The sequence below is a fragment of the Miscanthus floridulus genome, chromosome 11, assembly GCF_019320115.1.
Source record: "Miscanthus floridulus cultivar M001 chromosome 11, ASM1932011v1, whole genome shotgun sequence".
NCBI classification, from domain to species: Eukaryota; Viridiplantae; Streptophyta; class Magnoliopsida; order Poales; family Poaceae; genus Miscanthus; species Miscanthus floridulus.
This window is the reverse complement of record NC_089590.1, coordinates 70016564-70037212: the sequence shown is the minus strand read 5'-3', so window position 1 is coordinate 70037212 and position 20649 is coordinate 70016564. Positions and strand designations below refer to the sequence as shown.

The 20649-nt window shown below is 49.7% G+C and overlaps 3 protein-coding genes and 1 non-coding gene across 7 annotated transcripts; 3 read left to right on the top strand and 1 right to left on the bottom strand.

Moving 5' to 3' along the window:
• Positions 1-4068: 4068 nt before the first annotated feature.
• Positions 4069-6584, top strand: LOC136492153 (protein VACUOLELESS GAMETOPHYTES-like). The gene is made up of 2 exons (XM_066488269.1): positions 4069-4190; positions 5834-6584. The coding sequence occupies exons 1-2, from the start codon at positions 4069-4071 to the stop codon at positions 6582-6584; spliced, it is 873 nt and encodes a 290-aa protein (XP_066344366.1).
• Positions 6585-10269: 3685 nt separating this feature from the next.
• Positions 10270-10803, top strand: LOC136492152 (uncharacterized). Its single transcript, XM_066488268.1, has one exon. The coding sequence runs from the start codon at positions 10321-10323 to the stop codon at positions 10801-10803; it is 483 nt and encodes a 160-aa protein (XP_066344365.1). The 5' UTR covers positions 10270-10320.
• A 660-nt stretch (positions 10804-11463) lies between these two features.
• Positions 11464-16989, bottom strand: LOC136491155 (probable protein phosphatase 2C 43). Of its 4 annotated transcripts, XM_066487387.1 has the most exons (6): positions 16215-16989; positions 14065-15311; positions 13503-13949; positions 12540-12904; positions 12002-12238; positions 11464-11880 (listed from the first exon to the last, which is right to left on the bottom strand). In XM_066487387.1, the coding sequence occupies exons 3-6, from the start codon at positions 13804-13806 to the stop codon at positions 11623-11625; spliced, it is 1164 nt and encodes a 387-aa protein (XP_066343484.1). In that variant the 5' UTR covers positions 13807-13949; positions 14065-15311; positions 16215-16989; the 3' UTR covers positions 11464-11622. The 4 variants fall into 4 exon arrangements, with proteins under 4 accessions (XP_066343484.1, XP_066343485.1, XP_066343483.1 ...); XM_066487388.1 differs by having other exon boundaries at positions 14016-16989; XM_066487386.1 differs by having other exon boundaries at positions 14065-16989.
• Positions 16990-17690: 701 nt separating this feature from the next.
• LOC136495098 (U1 spliceosomal RNA) lies at positions 17691-17850 on the top strand. The gene has a single exon (XR_010768880.1). It is a non-coding gene; the product is annotated as a U1 spliceosomal RNA (small nuclear RNA).
• Positions 17851-20649: the final 2799 nt, after the last annotated feature.

Genomic DNA, 20649 nt, shown 5'->3' with positions numbered 1-20649 from the left:
GTTGGATAAATTTTGTACAGAAAATTATCATAAAAAATCAATTCAAATTGATCAAACTGTTTTCTGGAAAATAAGAAAAACAAAAACTGTGACTTTACTATTTATTTGGCCATTTTGGCCCAGCCAGCACACGCGCGGCCCACGGCCTGCTCACGTGCGTGCGCCAGCGCACTCGGCCCAGCTGCCGTGGCCCATCCGCGCGCTCCAGCGCACCCCCGTGCCCAGCCGCGCGCGCTCTCTCCCCCGCGCCCAGGCCGCAACCTGGGCCTGGGCCGTGAAACCGTTTGCCCACCTAGGCCTAAAGCCGGTCCGGCGAATCCTGATCGCTAGATCGGATCGGACGGCTGTCCGGCCGTTTCGCCCGAACAAAACCCCCGGCCGGCCCCTCTCCCTGAACCCTAGGTTCATTTCCTCTTTCTCCTCTCCTCTCCCACGACGACGGTAGCGAAAAACGAAGGGAGCGCGCGGCCACCTCGTCACCGGAGAAGAAGGGAGGACGACACCGGTGCCAAGCCCCTCGCCGGTGCGCGCGCTTGCCCATGGCAGAGCGCGCCGCCGTCGAGCGGCTTTGGACCGCTGTCCTGAGCCACGGCCGAGCCGGGCCTCTGTCCGCTCGCCAAACATGGCGGCGGTGATCACCGCCCGCACGGTGGTGGCTTTCCGCGCGACGGCGGTGTCGGGAGGACCGGGTAGGTTCCCCTCTCTATCTTTTTCCTTCCCCAAAACCCGATCTAGGGTTAGGGTTTCATTTCTAGGGTTAGGGTTCTTTCTCATTCGATCCGAGATCGGGATCCTTTTCATCCTTTTCCGGTTTCTTTTATCCCGATTTTGCACGATTTCCCGATTAGGGTTAGGGATTAGGATTGGGGACGAAACTGTTTTCTTCTCCCCCCCGATTTGAAATCGGTTTATTTCTTTTCTGAGTCAGTCACCGGATCCCGGCGCGGTTCTTTTGATTCTCAGTTAGTCCCCTTCCTTGGTTAGGGTTAGGGTGTCGAGACCATGTCTCATTCTGTTCTTACTTTTCCCGTACCCAGATCTACCGCTAGAAAAAAATAGCTCTAGTACCATTGTTGTGATTCTGTGGATCGACTAGGGTAGATCTAGACGGATGAACACTTAGATCCGTGAAGCACATGCACATTTAGACCTAGAACACTACACCGAGAGGGAGATAGGGTAGAGAGGGGCTGGTGATGAACCTGAGCCTTCGGATGAAGTCGCGGTTGTGCTAGCCATCGCTGGTTCGGTGATGGAGGCAGCACACGGGCAGCGACGGGTGGAGTAGAGGTTGCACGGACGTCGATGCAGTGCGGTCGGGCGTAGCAGTGACGACGGCGAGGATCAGCGGAGCTTCCCGTCGCTGGCTGCGCGCCCTCTTAGATCGGAATTAGGGTTTGTCGGTGGGGTTTGCGGCTCACGGCGAACCTCGTGTTTTGAGCCGCCGGCCCCCACCTCTTTATATAGCGCAGTGCGACGGGGGCCCACCGACCATGTAGGGTTGGGCGCCCCCGATCAGGGCGCGAGACCAAGGCCCAATAGACCGTTGGGCTTATTGGTCAGGAGATCAATCTAACAGAAAACTGATGATGCCCCCGATTATATGCATGCCGGTGATTGGATGAAGCTGCTCTGGCGGTTATCCTGTGCTTTCTTGGCCATATATCAGTACAGAGTCGACAGATCAGCGCGCGCCGCTACAAAGTGGAAGATCAGACCTAATAAACCAGTCAGCTCGTGAAAACACAAAGCAATGTATAAAATGCCTCTGCGCAATCACTAATCTGGAAGCTTGTGGCTTTGGAACAAAGTTAAGCAAAAAAAAAAAGCTAACTGATCTCTGTCCTGTTCGCTTGGCAGCCTTGGCTGATAAGCCATGACTAAAAGGAGTGTTTACTGATTTATGCCGAGAGGAAAAATATGTTGATTGACTGAAAAAGTACGGTTTATACGCTAAGCGAGAAGAGCTCACCGTTCGTTTTTATTAGGGCCTGCAAAAACTAGTGGTCCAGAAGAGACGGCGCTAGCTTTTTTTAGCTTGGTAGTGCCTGCTGATAGAACTCGGAGGAGCAGGAGTCGTCCCATCATCAGCGATGCATGCGTTGGATTGTGTATGTATTTTTGTTTAAGTGTTCTTCTTGGCAGTTAATGGGTCTCGCTGCATCTGCTGACCGGCGGCAAGAAAGAGTTGCTTCTGGCCAAACGTTTGAGGTCGCTAGTCAACACAATGCGTTGCCTTTACCTGAGGGCTGAGGCAACACCGCAACAGTACCATAGCATAAGAGCCATCGATTATGGTCTTATATGGAGCTGGAACCAACCTACGTGCACGTGCTTCAGCGTGACCATTTTACCCCATCTATTCGTAGCTAAGCCTGGGCAAAATACCCGATACCTATTACCTGTACCCGAATTATCCGAACCTGGACCCGAATTACCCGAACCCGAGGTACCCGATCCCAAATTCGGATAGCGATTTTGATTACCCGAAATTAATTTGGGTAATTCGGGTAATATCCCCCTGTACCCAAACTACCCGAACTACCCAAAGATTTGTTTTGTCTTTGTATTCATCATGTGTTGTTAGCTGAACCATTTAACTTATCACTTTATTAGAATATAATTCTCTCTATTTGAATGAGTGACTGTAATATATTATTCTCTACAAATTGCTATTGAAATTCTATACAAATTGCTGCTGAAATTATGTATAGATCGCTACTGAAATTTAGTGTAGTTTGTTGTTTTCTATAAATTTGGGTATATCGGGTAATACCCGAACCCGAACCCGAATTATCGGGTACCCGAATTTGCGGGTAGTGTTTTTTCGAGGGTAATATCGGGTAGCAATTTTTATTACCCGAATTTTGAATTACCCGAATTATCCGACCCGAAAAAATCGGGTAACCCGAACGCCCAGGCTTATTCGTAGCTCTTGTAGAGGTCGCTGGTTTGACCATTTTACCCCCATCTTATATGTTGGCTGTGTTCTGGGCTGGGCAGGAAGTAGGCCAAGCGAAAACTCCCAGCCCATGTATCCGGCCTTTTTCGGCTTGTTCAGAGGACCGGCCTAGTCATGCACGCAGGTCTTTTTCCCAATCCACATCCAAGCCCGCACGTGACGCGTCCACCCGCCGGTCCGGTCCTTCCGCCAACCTCTACACTTCGCCAGTGATAGATTGTTGTGTCGCTAATTCCCGAGCCCGGCTAAGATTTAGCCATGGTCCAACAAGTTAGATCGCTCCGGGCTGATTTATATGGGTTGTTTGGTTGCTCTCTGGTCTCTGCCCATTTGCTGCGGCCTTCTGGAACCATGTTTGGGAGGAGTGGCCCTTCAGTTAACGGTACTGATAGTGTCTGGACGACATCCACGGCTACACTCAGTTTTGCGCCCCTCACACGGGCCCGCGCAGCTCCGAACGCCCCGGACGTCACCAGCCCTGAACATCACCTGCCGGCACCGGGAGCAAAAAAAAGAGACACCGAGGCGAGGCAGCAGAAAACGAAGAAAGAGATGCAACATTCAATCCACTTTTAAAACATCTAGATGCAACAATTACAACATACGTCTAAAGACAGATGAAACACTTGAAACATGAGTCTAAAACACTTGCAGAGACGCCTCAAAAATACTTAAAACCATTGTAAAACATATACAACATCCAGATAAAAACATTTTGCAACATATGTGTGAAACATATGCAACATCTAAATAAACACACTTGCAACTATGTCTAAAAAACAGATAAAAAATTGGCAACATAAAGCTTGCAATATGTCTCTGAAACACTTGCCACATATGTAATATTCTGATCTACTTTTGCAACATCTATATGAAACACTTGAAACATAAATATGAAACAACTGAAATGCTTGAAACAAGCATTTGCAACATAGGGTGGAGGCCAGGGACAGTTGATTCTGGCCATCGGGGTGGGAGGCGGCGGCGAGCGAGCACCACCAGCACCGAGCGCGCTCGTGGTTGCCCTTGGCTTGGTCGGGGACGACCTGAGGCGCCTTGGCACGTGCGCCCAACGGCCATCAGCAGGGGCAGCGTGCGGCGGCTCCATGACGGTGAGGCATCCCGGCGGCGCTGGGGTTGGGGAAGAGGCGGTGGAGGCGCTGCGCAAGCTGAGGGAGGAGGCGGCGTGGTCGACTTGGATGGAGGAAGGAGGCAGCGATGGCGCACTGTGATTTCTCGGAGACATGGAGGATCGGGAGATACGAGATGGAACGGGAGAAGATAGTTCTGAGTGGCTACTTGAGGGGGAGGTATCGAATGTGGTGGATACAATACGTGGACAACGTGAGGCCACATAGCGTTTGGAGGTACTCTTGGCATCCGGACGCTCTAATCATACAATTACCAATAATGAGCTCTAGGCTTCAACCTTGCCGCCAATTGTCACTGCGCCAACGTCCACCTTCCCGCTCCTGCTAGGAGCTCTCAAAGCACCCCAACAAGGTCATCTTTAGGATGTGTTTGGAACCACTGTGGCCCTGACTCTGGCTTTGGCATCAGCTTCTCCAAAAGAGCTAAAAGAGTCCTACCAAACACTTTAGGTGGAGTCGTTTTCTGATGAACAGTAGAGGTAGAGGAACCAGAGCCGTTTTTAGGCCAGGAGGCGGAGCTCAAAAAAGTGACTCCTCCTCAAATATTCCGGCTCATCTGAAGGAGCACTTGAGGAGGAACCCTGCCAAACAAGCCCTTAAAAACTTGTAACCGAATCTGGCACCAGCTTAGAAGTGTAAACTGCCTGTCTCACAGAGATACTCCCTCCATACCCAGATTTCAAGTCGTTCTGGGCACTTGGCTAGTTTTCACAAATCATGTCGTTCTCTGCACCCGAGGGCAAGTTTGGACGCAATTACCCCTCCCTTAATCGTGCGCGTGCACGCCGTCCGCATTGATCGCGCCTGTTCGTTACTCACGCCACCCGTTTGGCTTGCCGCTGGCCGATCCAATAAGCGCTCGCACTGCCTCGCACTTCGTTCCTCACCGCACGCCTCCTCGCCTTACATCCTCTTCGCGTAGCCTCGCTGCTCGCCGCACGCTGCATGTACTGGGAGCAGCATCTGAACGTTTTATAGTACTGGGAGCAGCGCGTGTAGACGCGCCAACACACGCGCGAGAGAACGCCAAAAATGCGTCTGAACGTCGAAAATTTGAAAGCAAGCGAACCTGTAAACGCGCCAACACACGCGTGAGAAAGCAAAACGGGAGCAAACGCTAAAAACACTCCTACACGCGTGCGTCACCTGTGCCAAAACGCTCCTGCGCGCGCGCGAACGGCCAAACCCCTACCTCACGCGCCCCAAACTCAAGCAGCACAGCGCCATGCAACGAAGCACAGTGGCATGCAAATAATCTGGCGAATACAAAAAAAAAATACCACGGCTGCCAGCACTCGAACGGTGGACGTCCGTCCTCGGGCCGCAGAGCCTTGGCCACTTGAGCTACGAAAGTTTGCTGGATAAGCAGCACGGGCAGACCTATTTAATAAGGGTAAGGATGGAAAATTAACCATTAATTAATTCCTCTTTGATATGCACAATCCTGTCCTAAACGACTTGTTTTATGAGTATGGAGGGAGTATGTAATAGATAACTGAGTGGTATAACGTGTTCCGAATATAACCTCTCCCCTGCCTCATTGTAACTCTATCTAGGTAGACTCATACCTGTAGGGCGACAACCCTCCACTACCAAGATCACTTGGCATCTGTGGTTAATATATTAGATGGACATAGGACCATATTCGGTTTCCATGGTCCCATAAATGATTGCGCCATTTCAAGGTGATTTAATTTGGTGCTCCATCTGAGCCTACCAGTGCGCGCCCGACTACCTACGGCCTCGACTGCACGCGGTCCGCCTACCAGTGCGCGCCGTGCAGGTACGCCCTGCACCCGGCGTGCGCTCGCGTGCGCCGCACGGTGCGCCACCCGGCGCACCCCGAGCACCCGCTCTCCCTCCGGCTCGCGACGCCGTACCAGTCCGGCATCTACACCTGCGACGCGTGCCGCACCGGCGGCCACGAGTTCGTGCTCCACTGCCAGCACTGCCAGTTCGACCTGCACCTCCCGTGCGCAGCGCTGCCTGCAGAGGTGGTCGCGTCGCGCGCGCACCCGCACCCGCACCCGCTCAGGCTCGCGTACGACAACCCGCACAGGGGCGGGCAGGGCGTGGTCATCATCTGCACCGTGTGCAGGCAGGGCATCATCCCGGAGCAGTGGCTCTACGGGTGCCACCGGTGCGACGACTTCGCCGCCCACGTCGGCTGCGCCGTGCCGGACGCGCAGATAAAGCGTGTGTACCCGAGGATCGACATGCAGAGGGTGCGAGCGGAACAGGAGGCGAGCCAGACGGCGGCGCTGCTGCAGCAGTACCAGCAGATGTCGGCGCTCAACAGCGCGCAGTCGAGCATGTTCGCGAGCAACGCCGCGTCCATGCTGGGCGTCACCCTGGAGGGCCTGAAACTGGGCGCGCGTATGTCGGATGATAACTTGGCAATCAACTTCAACAAGTCAGGGACGGGGGACCAGATCAGGAAGAGGGAGGAATATTACAGGCAGGTAATGTAAATCGTTTATGCAATAGTGAGAACTGATCTTGTCGGCTTAGTTCGTCCCTTGCATCTTTACAGAGTACTACTCCATGTCTCCATCTTTGTCTCGAAATATAAGACATGAACATATTTTAAAATTTTGAACTTTATTATCTTTAGTCAACAATTAGATTAATAATCATATAAAAAGCCATACTATAAAATTCATTATATCGATTTTTTATTTTTATATACTACTTTCTAATGATCAAATTCTTATTACCATAAATTATATGTTTCCTCTATTTCAATTATAGGACGTTTTGACTTTTCTTTAGATACATTGGTTTTTAATATGTACTTAATATTCTAAGCACGTAGTAAAAACTATTATATCTAGAAAAGCTAACGGTTAAAGGGTGATGTTGCATCAAGTAAAATTGTGTTTTATATTTTAGAACAGACGGAGTATGTTTGTTTTCATTTATGATTATTAGGCATGGTCGCATCTTGCTCGTACGTACTAACAAGTCTGTTGTGGGCAAAAGGGTTAGTAACAAGCCTAGAAAAGATTTTGCAAAATACCTTTTATGTTTTGATCATGATCAAAGAATAAGTCCTTATCTTCTCATTCTATTGAGTGTATGTTTAACATTCTTGTTCACATGAATGATTTCAATATTTTTTGTTCCTCTACAGAGAAAAAAAAAAATCATATCTTTAAACTAGAACTGCTGCTCGGGGTCCCAGCTGAAGTGGAAAGAATTATCCCTGTCAACGGCAAGCGATCAAATCACTGTAGTTATCAGAACAAAATTGGGCGGACTTGCATTATCAACTTTTTTTTTTGTTACCCGCTGTGTCCCTTCTTATTTTACTGACCGAACATTGCACAATGCACACTATGATCTGTATTTTTTTTTGTTTGTCATCACTCCAGTAAGCAAATCTGAATGTATGTTTTGGAACACTCTGTTTGTCACGGCAATAAGCGCAGGTCTCACAGTTTTGTTGTCGTGTCAAGCTCGTTTTCATCTCTCTTGAATTTGTGCCTTATTTCATATTCAACTCTAATAACTGGCTGACAGCCATTAAAAAAAACTGGCTGACAGCCGATTTCCCCACCGGCCACCGCTAATGAACATTAAAAAAACAGTATTATTTTAATAGATAATCGCAAAAGTAGGTACTGTTATATGAAAATTGCAAAAAATGACGTGATTTCGGCTTCCTCGAGGACCGATCGGTATTCCTGGCCGATAGGTCATGCCATGTATACCATGTGTCGCACTCACATAGGACTATGCCATCCACGTAGGACTATTTGATGCGGACTCGAATACTCAATTCAAGAACCGACAAGTATACTGGTGCACAACACCTCATGTGCATGTAGAATTTGCTGTTGATTTCTTAAAAAAAAGAATTTGCTGTTGATGTGCGCGTAGCGTTTGCCGCTGATTGCGTGGACCATAGATGGCCGATTTTTTTTTTTGAACCGACGATTCTCCATTTCCATCATAGAATAAAGAAAATAAATCAGAGTTTTAGAGGCGTCACATCAGAGGATGTTTATAGCATTCACAAAAAAAAAGATGTTTACAGCGAGACAACGCATAAAGGGCCAACTAAACGACTTCAAAAGGCTCGTGAAACTGCTGAAAGAAGCTGGACCATATATTCTTAGGTTTGTACTAGAAAATAAAGGTATCGAAGGTTCAAAATTTATCTCATTATAAGGTATTCTGAAATGCTCAACCACATCCATGTGTGCCTAACTTTTAAATCCCATTAATGCCTTTGAAACACTAAAATGGCTTATAATTGATGGGCAAAATCAATAACATATATGCATGCCTTTCTAAAATTAGTTGGATACCTTATATTTTTATAAGATGGACGGAGTATATTTAGTTTTATTAGGGAGAGTGAGGCTTAGCATAGTTTGGAAAATAGCAATGTATGGTTAGTAACATAGGTGAACATAATGTAAAATAGGTACATTTTGATACACTTTAACTTAATTAGTCACAGGATTGTAGTTTTTACTATATATGTATAAAATGTTATTTATACATTGCCGGTCTCAACTTCTCTTCTTGCCATTTAAACCATGTCTATAGGGTCCTTCCAACCATTTAAATCGTTGGTGGGTGGGTGGGGGAGTTATTTTCGTGAACTATGGTATAATGTGAATGGGATTATACTCGTTCAATAGTACCACTTCCGTCCAAAATGAATGCAATTCTCAAGTCCCGAGGAGTCAAACAAATTTAAACTTGATCAAATTTATACAAAATAGTACCAATGTTTATGATGCAAATATGTATCATCAAATTAATTATAAATATTTTTTTCATAGTAAAGTTGTTTAGAAATATAAATACTAATATTATTTTCTAAAAAAATGGTCAAACTTGGAAAAAATTGACTATTCTCAAATCTACAATTGCATTATCTTTGGGGTGAAAGGAATTCGTTATTGGGCAAGTTCTTTGCAACACTGCCAAATCCATGCTGTAGGAGAAAATTACTGCTCCCTCCGTTCCATAATATAAGCCATATAGATTTCTAAAGAAAATTCCAAAATATAGGTACGTATCAGCTCCCATGCCGATTAGTTTGAAAACCTTCCCACCGTAATCCCTTAGATTTAGGAAGCAATCTGATTGGGAGAGAGAAGATGGCCTGATTTTCCTTTTTTCCTCGGTCTTACATCCTTCCCTAAGCCATGTGTTAATATTGGTGCTAAAAACTATATGGCTTATATTAAGGAACGGAGGGAGTATTTCTCTTCTTAGTATTGACTACTACTAACTACCCCCTCCATTCCAAAGTATAAGACATTTTGGTTTTTTCTAGATACGTTATTTTATTCTGTACCTAAACACAGTGTATATTTTAAAACCCCAAAAGGTCTTATAATATGTAATGGAGGGAGTATTACGTTTTCATGACTTTAAGAATCCAATTCAATTGCTATATGCACAAGTTGAATATAAACTTATGTGTACAATCCAATTAAACGGCTTACCACAATACATTGCACAAAATGCCAAATTTTACTTTCCGAGAAATCAAACGATTTAGAGTTTGATCAAAATTATATAAAAGTATACTAACATTTATGATACAAAGTGCGTACCATTAAATTGATTATAAAATATATTTTTTATAATAAACTTAGATAGAGACATAAATGTTAATACTATTCACTATAATCTCAATTAAAGTTAAACTAGTTTGATCTGCACGTAATCCATATTTGCATTCTTTCGTGAACGGAGGGAGATGTTTGTATATGCTCACATGGCAACTTGGTAATAGTTGACTAACACGTAGTTTGCATATGCTCACATGGCAACTTGGTAACAGTTGACTTGACTCAACTCTGAGCCAGCAGCTTGCGCAAGGACGTGCATATTATCTCCAAGCTTTGTTGAAGCAAGGTAAAGGAGTGAGCAAACCAAAGGACTCGTGAGAAGTGAGAACACTGGGAGAAATGAGAAGCTAAATAAGGAGGATGATACCTTGATCCATATCAGCCACCGCCACCCGCTCCACCTCACCGACATCCCCGGCGGCGACACGGCGCCGCCGTACTGCCATGCTTACCGCTTCCCGTGCACTGGCTCCATCTACCAGTGCGTGCCGTGCCGATACGTCCTGCACCCGTCGTGCGCCCGGTTCGCCCGCACCATCCGCCACCCGTCGCACCCGGAGCACGACCTCAGCCTCCGGCTCACGCCGGCGGGAGATTACGGCTGCCACCTATGCCGGGCGTGCCGTCACATCGGCTACTCTCCTGGTCCTTCCGCTGCGACCCGTGCGCGTTCGACCTGCACCTTCCCTGCGCGGCGCTGCCGGCAGCGGCCACCGCGCCCGCGCACCGGCACCGGCACCGGCAGCGGCTCACGCTCACGTACGAGGACCCGAGGAGGGGCATGGGCTCGTTCGATTTCTGCGCGCTGTGCCGCAAGGGCTACAGCACGGCGAGGTGGTTCTACCCGTGCAGGGAGTGCGGCGTCGGCGGGCACGTCGGCTGCGTCGTGCCGGACATGCCGCTGAGGGACGAGTACGCCGCCCTCGACAAGGAGCAGGCCGCCGTGGCAAACGCGGCTACGTGGCCGGAGGCTCCGGTTCCGGAGTCCCAGCAGCTGGAGGAACTTCTCAACGAGCAGGGGATCGAGTTCGTGAGGATGGAAATGGGTGCGGGCGGGCTTCTGCCGTTGTTCGCCAAGGCTTCCGAAGATTGACATGCTAGCTGTGAGTCTATCCAATCCAAGCAGGGAAATCACGGACAGGGTTAGTAAAATCGCCACTGAAGTGCAGCTCACTGCTTACTTTAGTGTTCTATTGTTCTGAAAATACTCGTCATGCGCTCATGCTCAATAAAGTAAGAAACCAGCAGAACATGAACACTGACGTGAAAATATTCCATTTACAGTGGCTCGTATTAAGTTTATAAAAATATGGTGAATTTCTGACCAACCAAGAATTGTTCCATTGGTTTAGACAACAGCTCGCTAAACAAAGGATTTAGAGCTGCTTACCTAGGTTTGTGGCAAATGTGGCTACTTACACAGGAAGGAAAATGAGCAAGTGCTTACCAAAGCAACCAGAAGGCGTTGCAACAATAAAAGTGCAGTAACCATCAACCAGCTGATGGGTGGTACGAGGAAGTCTGAAGACTAGACAGACATCAGGATTTATCCCAGTGACAAATGGACGGGCGAGCAAACAAACAGACATGCTAGTCGTGTTTTACCTCCCATATGAATTCATCTGCAAGTCCCAGCTTCAGCTAATCAGCTTCTCACCAAAATATTAGTTGGCAATATCCTATATATATTTTACCGATCTGAAACTTATTCTTCAAGAGAGTAGGAGAAAAAGAGAAATAGTGTAGCCAGACATTGCCCAAACGAATTGTGATTCCGATGTGGCCAAATATTAATAGAAGCAGAGTTAGTGCTATGTGATATGCAGCAACAGAATAAGAAAACTACAGAAGGACAGTTTGATCTAATGTTACATCAAAACGACAGGTATTTAGACAACATAAGGTTACTGTATCAAGTAATGTCATTCAACCCTGAAAAGCTGGAGCGCCCCCCTGCATCAACAAACCCACGAACTGAGAGTTCAGGAACAGAGGTTGAAGCAGAATCCTCCGACTGCAGTTCATGATCGATGAAGACAACAACAACTGTTATGTCGTCGTGGATGTAGCGCCGGACTCCTTTACCGAGCTTCTTAATATCACCATACCTCATTTCCCTCTTGCTTGCAGCTTCTTTTAGAGCTGCTTGTACCAATCTCCTTGCAACACCCTACAAAAACAAGGAAAACGCATTTCAGCATCACCACAAAAGGAGTACTACCATCAGCAAGAGCAATATGAAAAGAGTTGCCAGTTCAAGACAAATGCAGTGAGAAAGAAGTGAGGCATACTTCTCGTGGATTATTGTGGACAATTTCAACAGCTTGCTGGTTTGAGAGGTGCTCCCATAATCCATCCGATGCAAAGATCAAAAAACGGTCTTGTGAACTAAGAACTCTTGAACATACAGATGGCTCTGGCGTCAGAACAGGCCGGCGGAGAGGTTCGGAGAGGTGGAAACGGGCTGTGGATGGATCAGCAGTGAATTCTCGCTTCTTCAAGTATGCGTCACCTATAGACCTTGAAACCTAAGTAGATCAGAAAGAAAGAAAACGTTCGAAGAACTTTTCAGTATAGCGATCGAGTGTTAGATGGCATCATACTATCGAACACAGTGCTATAATTCTGAAGATTACCATTGCTTTTTTGTTGTAATATTTAGCAATTTTATTTATTGCTTTTCTGTTGCCAAAAGAGTGACATTAGTTCTTTGCAGCCACTACAATAACAGAGTTACCACTACCATTTACTTCGGTTCCACTATTTTATCAAGCATGCCCACAAGCATCATAAATACAGCACTTGTCACAAAAAAGAAACGCTGCTTACCTGTATGATGCCTTTGATGCGCCAAACACCATTTTTAAGAACAACGATTTGCGAATCATCAGGATGAAGAGTCCTAAGCTCCTGCCTAATTTCTTCCATGCTAGCATTATGGTCTCTTGTTAACTGCTCAGCAACAATCATGTTTGATCCATTCAAAGAACCAACCACCGCCCGAGAATCACCAAGATTGGCCAGGTAGAGTGTCCCTCTCCATATGATACCAACCAGACAGCAAGATCCAATAGTAGCCATAGCAGGTTTTATCAAATGTGTTCTGCGCACAAGCGACAGGAAGCCTTCCTCTGTAGCAGAAAAGGCCTTCCGAACAACATCCTCAGACATTGTTCCATGTTCCTGTGCAAGACCTGTAAAGTTAATACTACATGTTAGCATCAGAACATTTTTCTTTCAACTATAAACAGAACAAGTGGACTGTCCTAAATCGTAATAACAATTGTAAGTGGGTTTATGTGTGACGTGGTGATCTCATCGATAAACAATTATTGACGCTAATAAATTCACAGAGATGACACAAGCATGGAACTGGAGACATGAACGACAACACTTCCTATACTGCGACCGAATCAATACTGTTCGCAGTCATGGTATCCCAAAAAGGAAAAAAGAATACTAAGAGCCCATTTCATTCCCCCAATAGATGTGGCCCGCGGACGAAATAGTCGTTCCACTATTTGATACCTGCATCAAGATTCTTTTTTTTGTTTTTGGTTTCTAAAAAAAATCAAGATTCTTAAAAAAAAACATACAGTTTATCAATGAGATTGCACATGCAGCTCTTAAAAAATAAGAGGAATAAAGGCATCAATATAACCGACCCAAGCAATTCAACGCTAATACAGTACGATCGAACCAAACAACCATTCTAAAAGCTAGCGAGCAGCATTTCACGAAGCCCAAGAGAGTAAAATTTGTTGGATTCATATGGAGAAGGGGGGCACGTACGGACGATATGCGCAGAAAGGTGGTTAGAGATGAAGCGGGACGCCTCGGCGCCCCCGTGGCCGTCGTAGACGCCGACGAAGGTGGCAGCGGCGGCCGTCTCCACCTGGCTGTGGTCCTCCAGCACGTCGTTGGCCTGCACGACGGCGAAGGAGAACTCGCCCGCCGCGTGCCGCGCGAGGTCCCGCGACCACAGCAGCTCGTCGCCGTCGCCGGCGTCGCCGTCGTCCTCACCCTTCCTCGTAGGCGTGTACCTCCGGACCCGGTCCCAGCACACGGATGCAATCCTCTCCAGCCACGGCCACATCCTTCATCTCCCTCCGGGGCTTGCTCCCGTGATTCGTCCTCTCGCCGCCCCCCACTCCCTCCAAAATGGCCCGAGCCGTGCGCGAGCGCGAGGATGTGGTTGTCTTGCCTACTACTGCACACCAAGAATCACCCAATTCCCACCTGCAAAGCACCCAAAAATATTTGACTTTTGTTTGCTTAGATACAGCAATGCGGAAGAAACCGTACGGTAGACGCAACAAAATTGCCTCCTCTTGTCCTGTGAGTCTTGGCGCACCTAAACAAGCGCAATTTGCACGGGAGAAACGGGAGGGCAATCACCACCAAGAAGCCCCAAGAGGCGCCGCCCCTGCTGGTAGCAGGAAGCACCGCCGGATTCTCCGGGCATACCAAACCAACCGGAGACGTCTTGAGGACCGGACGACCGGTGGTCGGATCGCGCGATTCGCGAGGCTGGAGGTGGGAACTAGGAAGGAACGGGCTGTTGTTCTTGATGGAGCGGTGGGAGAGGCGGCGCTCGTACCCTCCGCAGAGTATGCATTAGGGGGGGGCCTGTACCGAATTTATACAAGCGTTTGGCAGAGACCGCCCTGGGTTTGCAGGTATTTGCGTACGAGACAGGCTTGTGAAGCGAGTAGAAAAGCGCAAAAGTGGATAGAAAAAGCAGGTAAAGCGCGGGAGGAGCCTTTGACCTCGCTTATCCTCCCCTTTCTTTCCCCACTTATATGAAATGAAATAGTAGTGTTACTCTCTCTCTCTCTCTCTCTCTTCTTGGTTGATTGATGAAACGGGCCTTTCAGTTTCAGGCGCTGTGAAATGCAACGCCAAAGGCCTTATCACAGACACGGGTCTCCGTCTCTTTGAATAAAGGCATGCCTTGAATAAAAACCATGGGAGCCGGTCTCTTTCCTTTGCAAAATCCTTTGACGGAAGGTCAGGTGATTCCACTCCTGTACAGCTGCTGCAGGCGATGTAAAGTAAAAGCAATCGATTGCAGCTCCAAAACATGCCTAGGGCCAGGAGAAAAGCTTGGGCCTGACAGGAACACTGACCCTTGGATTGGATCAAGAAAAAGAAAAACGCTTTGAGGCAATCAGCTCGTAAATAAACAAGAGGATTTGCAGACCAAGAACGCAGCGCCACCGCGGTGCTACGCGCGCGGATGCATCACGATAAGAGCGTCGGGCGATGGATAGCGTCTCCCGCTTTATAGATGAAAAAAAAGAAGCAAGCGCTGGGAGAGAAGTAAAAGAAAAGGCAGCGGGGCCTCTGAAAGATGAGTCAAACAGTTCGCGTCACTGGGAACCTGTGACACCACGCCGTGCGCGGTGCGCCCGATCCATCGCTCCCGGGCTTTTCCTCGCCGATTGCATGGCCGGCCGGAGCTCACCCATCCATCCATCGCCTTTGTCCTTTAATGCGTGCCTTCCAGCCTCGCTGATGTTTACAGTCACCACGCCGTTGCGACGATGGGTATGTATACAGTATACGTGGTGCAGACAGCAGAGGAGCTAGCAGCAACACCTGACGAATGAACGAACTTCTCAGTCGTCGCGCCAGCAGATGATGAGTGTGATTTTCGATCGTTTTTTATTAAGAGGAGGTAACCAAATGTTGCAAAGGCGATACAAATGACTCATAAGTAATCCCTGAATTACCAACGAAATCTCACAAGCACACACGGACAGCAAAAAAAAACACGAGGGGGGAGCTCCACCACAAAACTCCAAACGACTTAGCCTAATACAAGAATACAACACATTGGTAGCTAGTAGTGTAGTGAGACCGCAGCGTCGACAGATCAAGCTTCCAATAGCCGAGGCGGCAAAGATCCGCCCGGGGAAGGACCAATCAACCTTGACGGCAAAGCATCCGCCAAGAATGTCGGTACGACAACAGCGGCAAAGCATCCACTAGAGAAGAGACCAAGACGGCAAAGCATCCGTGGATGAGGGGCCATCACGCTCACATCAGCCAAGCATATGCCTGAGAGCGGAGACGGGGGCGACACCTGCGGCTAGGCAACCGCCCAAGCAACATGACGGTGAAACATCCGTCCAAGAGGAGATAGCGGCAAAGCATCTGCTACAGAAGAAGCAATCGATTGCGGCAACACCAACCAACTACTAGATAAACCAAAGCGAAGAGTAGCATGAAGCACAATCGGGCACTGCACAGCAAGGATGCACTCCGACGGGAAAGAAGGGAAAGACATCCGCAGATGCCAACAATGTTGGGAGAAGCGCACTTGGACTTTCGTCCAAAACCTGCCCCATCGATCGACACAAGGATCAGAGACTTCGGCGACGGCTTCAAGAAGGTAGATGACGCAGACTGCGCCATCACCGCCAGCCCAAAGCAAGAAGTCGGGTAGGATTTTCACCCAGAAGCTATTCGATCGCAGACGGAAGGGGGTATGCCCGACACCTGAATAGACCTGGGCGCGGCTGTGGCTGCGGCGTCCCGGACACCGGGAGCATGACGTCCATAGCCCGCACGCGCGTGAAGTGGGACCGCGCAGGGCCGGGGAGATAAGGCCGGGCCTGGGCGCATGCCAGCCACCCTGCATCAGGCGCGGGATTCGACCGTGCCATCCATCCGCGCTGCCGGAGCCGCCCCGCAGAGGAACGGACCTAGGGCGCGCCGCCAGCCACGCGGGTCGCCTCCAGGCCCCCGCCACGGTAGCAACTTCAGATCCGGAGGAGGAGGTGCAAGATCTGGCCACGGAGGGCCACATCCGCCCCGCCGGCCATGCCATCCGCCAGAGTAGCAGGAGAAGAGGAGGGGTGGGAGGGGGAGGGGGAGTAAGGAGGGCGAGACTGTAGACGGAAGCACGTTTTTGAGCTCCGCCGCGGGCCGCCGCCACCGCTCGCTGGAGAGTCGGAGAGTCGCAGCGGCGGCGGCCAGAGTAGTCGCCTGATGCAGTGCAATGATTTTCGATCTGGATTGAGCCAGCCGGCATCCATGCTCATGAGTCATGAGCGCTTACGCCTGCTGCATGCCACTTGTATGCACTGCAGAGGCCTGGACGACGTCGAGGAGGACTCGCGCGCCGTGGCAACTGGCAACGCCACCACATGGAGCATGGATCCGATCAATTTCCCGCCCCCATTTGCTCGCTCGTGCGATCGAGTCGATTACATGTGTGTAGGTCAACACCACACCCTGTCAGCCAGCCAGCCGCCCCAGCTTGACTCGTTCGTTCCGGTCCCCAGATGAGATGAGATCGGTGGATGGCCGCGTGCAGGCAAGCCGTGCCTGCGCCCTCTTTTTAGGTGAGGATGGCTGCCTTTTCCCTGTCGAGTGTCGACTGGCGACGGAGAGCTGCACGCCCCGCCACTGATGTGAATGGCATTGCATCCTGATAATAGTGTGGATGGAGCTCGAAACCGGCACTCCATTTTTTTCCACCTCAGTAATAAGTAATACGCACAGCAAGTGCGATCAGTGATGTCCGAGTCCGATAGAGCTTTTCACGTTGCAAAAGGGGAGGTGAGTTGATTCAGACATCACCAGCCTCCCGTAGGCTTTTCACGTTGCGTACGTTGTTTCGCAGGAGGGAAGCACCTGTAACTGTAATACCAATCGGCAGAGGTTGATCTGTGGAGGAGGAAGATAATAAAGCGAGGATTTTATTTTTTTATATAATATAATAAAAAGAATAAAAAAAGAAGGAAAAGGGTTGAGCACTCCGATCTTGGAACCTTGGAAGGGCCGCGCGTTGCCGGCTGGCTTAGGTGGGCCGGGGAAGGCCTGTATTGGACTCCTAACCACAACCAAGCCCATCCACTGCGCCAGGTGCAAATCACCTGATTAGCAGTTGAATAGTGCCACATCGGCTAATCAAGCCTGAGGAACTTAGCGGGGAAGCAATAAAGGTAGATGGAGCGGCAACCTTGAAACATACTTACCTGGACGGGGTCTATGGCTGATCATGAAGAGTCATGGCCTAGGCTGGTGGCCTCTGTTGCACTTTGGAGGAGCACTAGCTTACCATCTCCCTAACTGGGAGAGTGGACGTCATAATTTATGGCAGAGGGGGTACGCGTTCGCGCGGCCCCTGTCAAAGTAATCTACAAGGATTTCTCTATTTATATTTACAAAATTAATTAATTATATAGTTTTTATTTATGTTATTTATGCTTTTTGAACAATAATTTTTTTGTAAAGTAAATAAATTTTAAAATAATAAAAAAGTTTAACTAGATACAAATTTTTATAATCCCATATATCCGTCAGTATGGTTGTTAAGAGGGGAACTGATCATTCTGAAGGTACCATTAATTTTGACAATATAAACTCGGTGGGATTATGAACCCAACTCAAGCAGCCCATTGAAACCTCCCACAAACCAAGTTTTCAGAACATTCTCGCAGAAATCCATAGCCGGAGTTGGGCCTGCTCTGGTAAGATATGAATCAAGTTCCTAGCTGATAATTACAGAGAGAATTATTTTGGTCGGCAAAGGTTATTGGAGTAAGGGAAATTTTGCTACCGGACGTGCCAAGTGACCACTCTTTGCTAGCGGGCATGCAAAATTTGACGATTTGCTGGTGGACACTCTGGTTCCTTACAAAATTGCTGGTGGACACCGGACCGAATAAAATATTCATTTCTGGGCTTTCTAGGAGAGAGAAGCACGGGAAATGTCCTTTCTGCCCCTGGCTGTTTCTTCTACCTTGGTCTCCTTCCTCTGGCCGCGACGCGGTCCTCGTCAGCGAGCCGCGGCCGCCGCTGTTCCCGGCCGGAGGAGGCTTCCCGGCCACGGTGGCGCACACATGCCCGCGCCGCGGCGGAGCTGCTGCTCGCGCGCGCCGGCGAGGCCATGGCGGAACCGCAGCTCGAGCGCGTGCCACGAGGCCGTGCGGACCGGCTGCTCGCGCGCTGCCGGCGGAGGCTCGTTCCGTGCGGAGCCAGGATCTGCTCCCCCGGACTGGAGAGAGGCTGAGAGCGCAGGAGATGACGGCCGCGATCGCCGGCGGCGCTGCTCTCTGAGGCAAGAGGCGGAGGGGATAGGGAGAGTGCCAACGAGGCGTGGAACGGCTCGCAGGACCCACGAGGCATGGAAGAGTGGCTGATAGCCGCAGCGGCCGCGGCAGAGGCGAGCTGCCTCGCGCGCTCGGTGAGGCAATGGCGGAGCGGCTGAAGACCGGCCCGCGGGAGCGGCCTGCACGGATGCTGCTAGCCGTGCCGGCAAGGCCATGGCGGAGCCGGAGCTCGCACGAGTGCCACGAGGCCATGCGGACCGGCTGCTCGCCCGTGCCGGCGAGGCCGCGGCGGAGCTGCTGCTCGCGTGCCTGCCCGCGAGGCCACGGCGGAGCTGCTGCTCGTGCGCCCGCAAGGACGCGGCGGAGCTGCTACTCGCGCGCGTGCCCGCGAGGCCGCGACGGACCGGCTGGTCGCGCGCGCCGTCGAGGCCGTGGCGGAGCGGCTGCTCGCGTGCGCCCGCGAGGCCACGGCGGAGCTGCTGGAGGTGGTCCGGCGGCCACAGGCACTGGCGGCTCTCGCTGAAGGTGGCCCTGCGTCGCGGCCAGAGGAAGGAGACCAAGGTAGAAGAAACAGCCAGGGGCAGAAAGGACATTTCCCATGCTTCTCTCTCCTCGAAAGCCCGGAAATGAATATTTTATTCGGTCCGGTGTCCACCAGCAAATTTGTAAGGAACCAGAGTGTCCACCAGCAAATCGTCAAATTTTGTATGCCCGCTAGCAAAGAGGGGTCACTTGGCATGTCCGGTAGCAAAATTTCCCTTGGAGTAAAGGGATGGCAAATGACTTGAAGCTGATACGGTCATACCAACACGAAGAGACCGGTATGCGAATGAGTGGGCCGGTATAACAAGCTGCAAGGCCGGAACGTGGACTTTTTTCTACAAGTGGGCCAATCAAGCCATCTAGTCAAAAAGTCCTCGGCAGATCGGGCTTAATGCTAACCTAGCTCACAACCCACATGATGAGAGTATGAGAGGCCAGGGACCCACTTACCAGAAGCAAAGTCCCCTTTGGAATGCAGAATTTTTTTCCTATTTTCTGCATTTTTCTATAAAAATAAAATGGATTTTACAAAAAAAATTCACACAATTTCTGTGAAATTCCTTTATTTCAAATAAGTCCTTAGTTGTGAGTCAAACAAAGGCCCCGTTCGCTGGGAGGAATTTGGAGGAATCTGGAGGAATTTTGTGAGAAAGTGAACAGTGTTTTTCATCAGCGCACAGTGAAATCCGGCTGGTTTTGTGAGCAGCCGAACGAGCCCAAATGTATCTGAACTATACCTGTGTCGGTGTTTCGGACCGAGGGGTCCTCAACCGACTAGTAAATTTGTACTGCGTGTTCCCAGTCCCGGATGGTGATGCAAAGAGACACAAGGATTATACTGGTTCAGGCAATCGGTGCCCTACGTCCAGTCCGAGAGATCGATCTTGTATTCCTTGCACCGAAGTGCTTGTAGTAGGGGGTTACAAGCTGGGTGAGAGAGGGAGCTCGTCCCAGGTCTCGGCGTGGAGCGGTGCGGGCTGCTTGAGACGTTGCTCTAAGGCAGCGGGGGAGCATGTGTGTTACAGAGTGTTGCTTGCGCGCGCGTGTGTTCTTCTCCTCCCCCAGAGCGTGCCCTGACTGCTTCCTTTTATAACCGCAAGGAGGGAGCCAGGAGTACATGAGAAAGCTACACGTGGAACCTTAGTAAGGAAGGAAGATCTAGCACTATAGCCCACTCCTGTAGCAGCATGGCGCTACATGGTGTAGGGGATAACAATCGGTACTTGATTACTGGTGCGTCACGCCGGCCATGCCTGAGGCTGTTGAGGTCGTGGGGGTCCCTGTAGACGTCTAGTCAGCATGGCCTCCACTGTAGGAGACATGCTGAGCCC

Excerpts from the sequence above, each read along its gene's own strand:
- LOC136492153 (XM_066488269.1), top strand. The coding sequence starts at position 4,069 with ATGACGGTGAGGCATCCCGGCGGCGCTGGGGTTGGGGAAGAGGCGGTG. Across the intron at positions 4,191-5,833 it reads GGAGGCAGCGATGGCGCACT|TGCGCGCCCGACTACCTACG; the intron begins GTGATTTCTCGG and ends TGAGCCTACCAG.
- LOC136492152 (XM_066488268.1), top strand. The coding sequence starts at position 10,321 with ATGCCGGGCGTGCCGTCACATCGGCTACTCTCCTGGTCCTTCCGCTGC.
- LOC136491155 (XM_066487388.1), bottom strand. The coding sequence starts at position 13,806 with ATGTGGCCGTGGCTGGAGAGGATTGCATCCGTGTGCTGGGACCGGGTC. Across the intron at positions 12,905-13,502 it reads CCTTTCTGCGCATATCGTCC|GTCTTGCACAGGAACATGGA; the intron begins GTACGTGCCCCC and ends TTAACTTTACAG. Across the intron at positions 11,881-12,001 it reads TCCACAATAATCCACGAGAA|GGTGTTGCAAGGAGATTGGT; the intron begins GTATGCCTCACT and ends TTGTTTTTGTAG.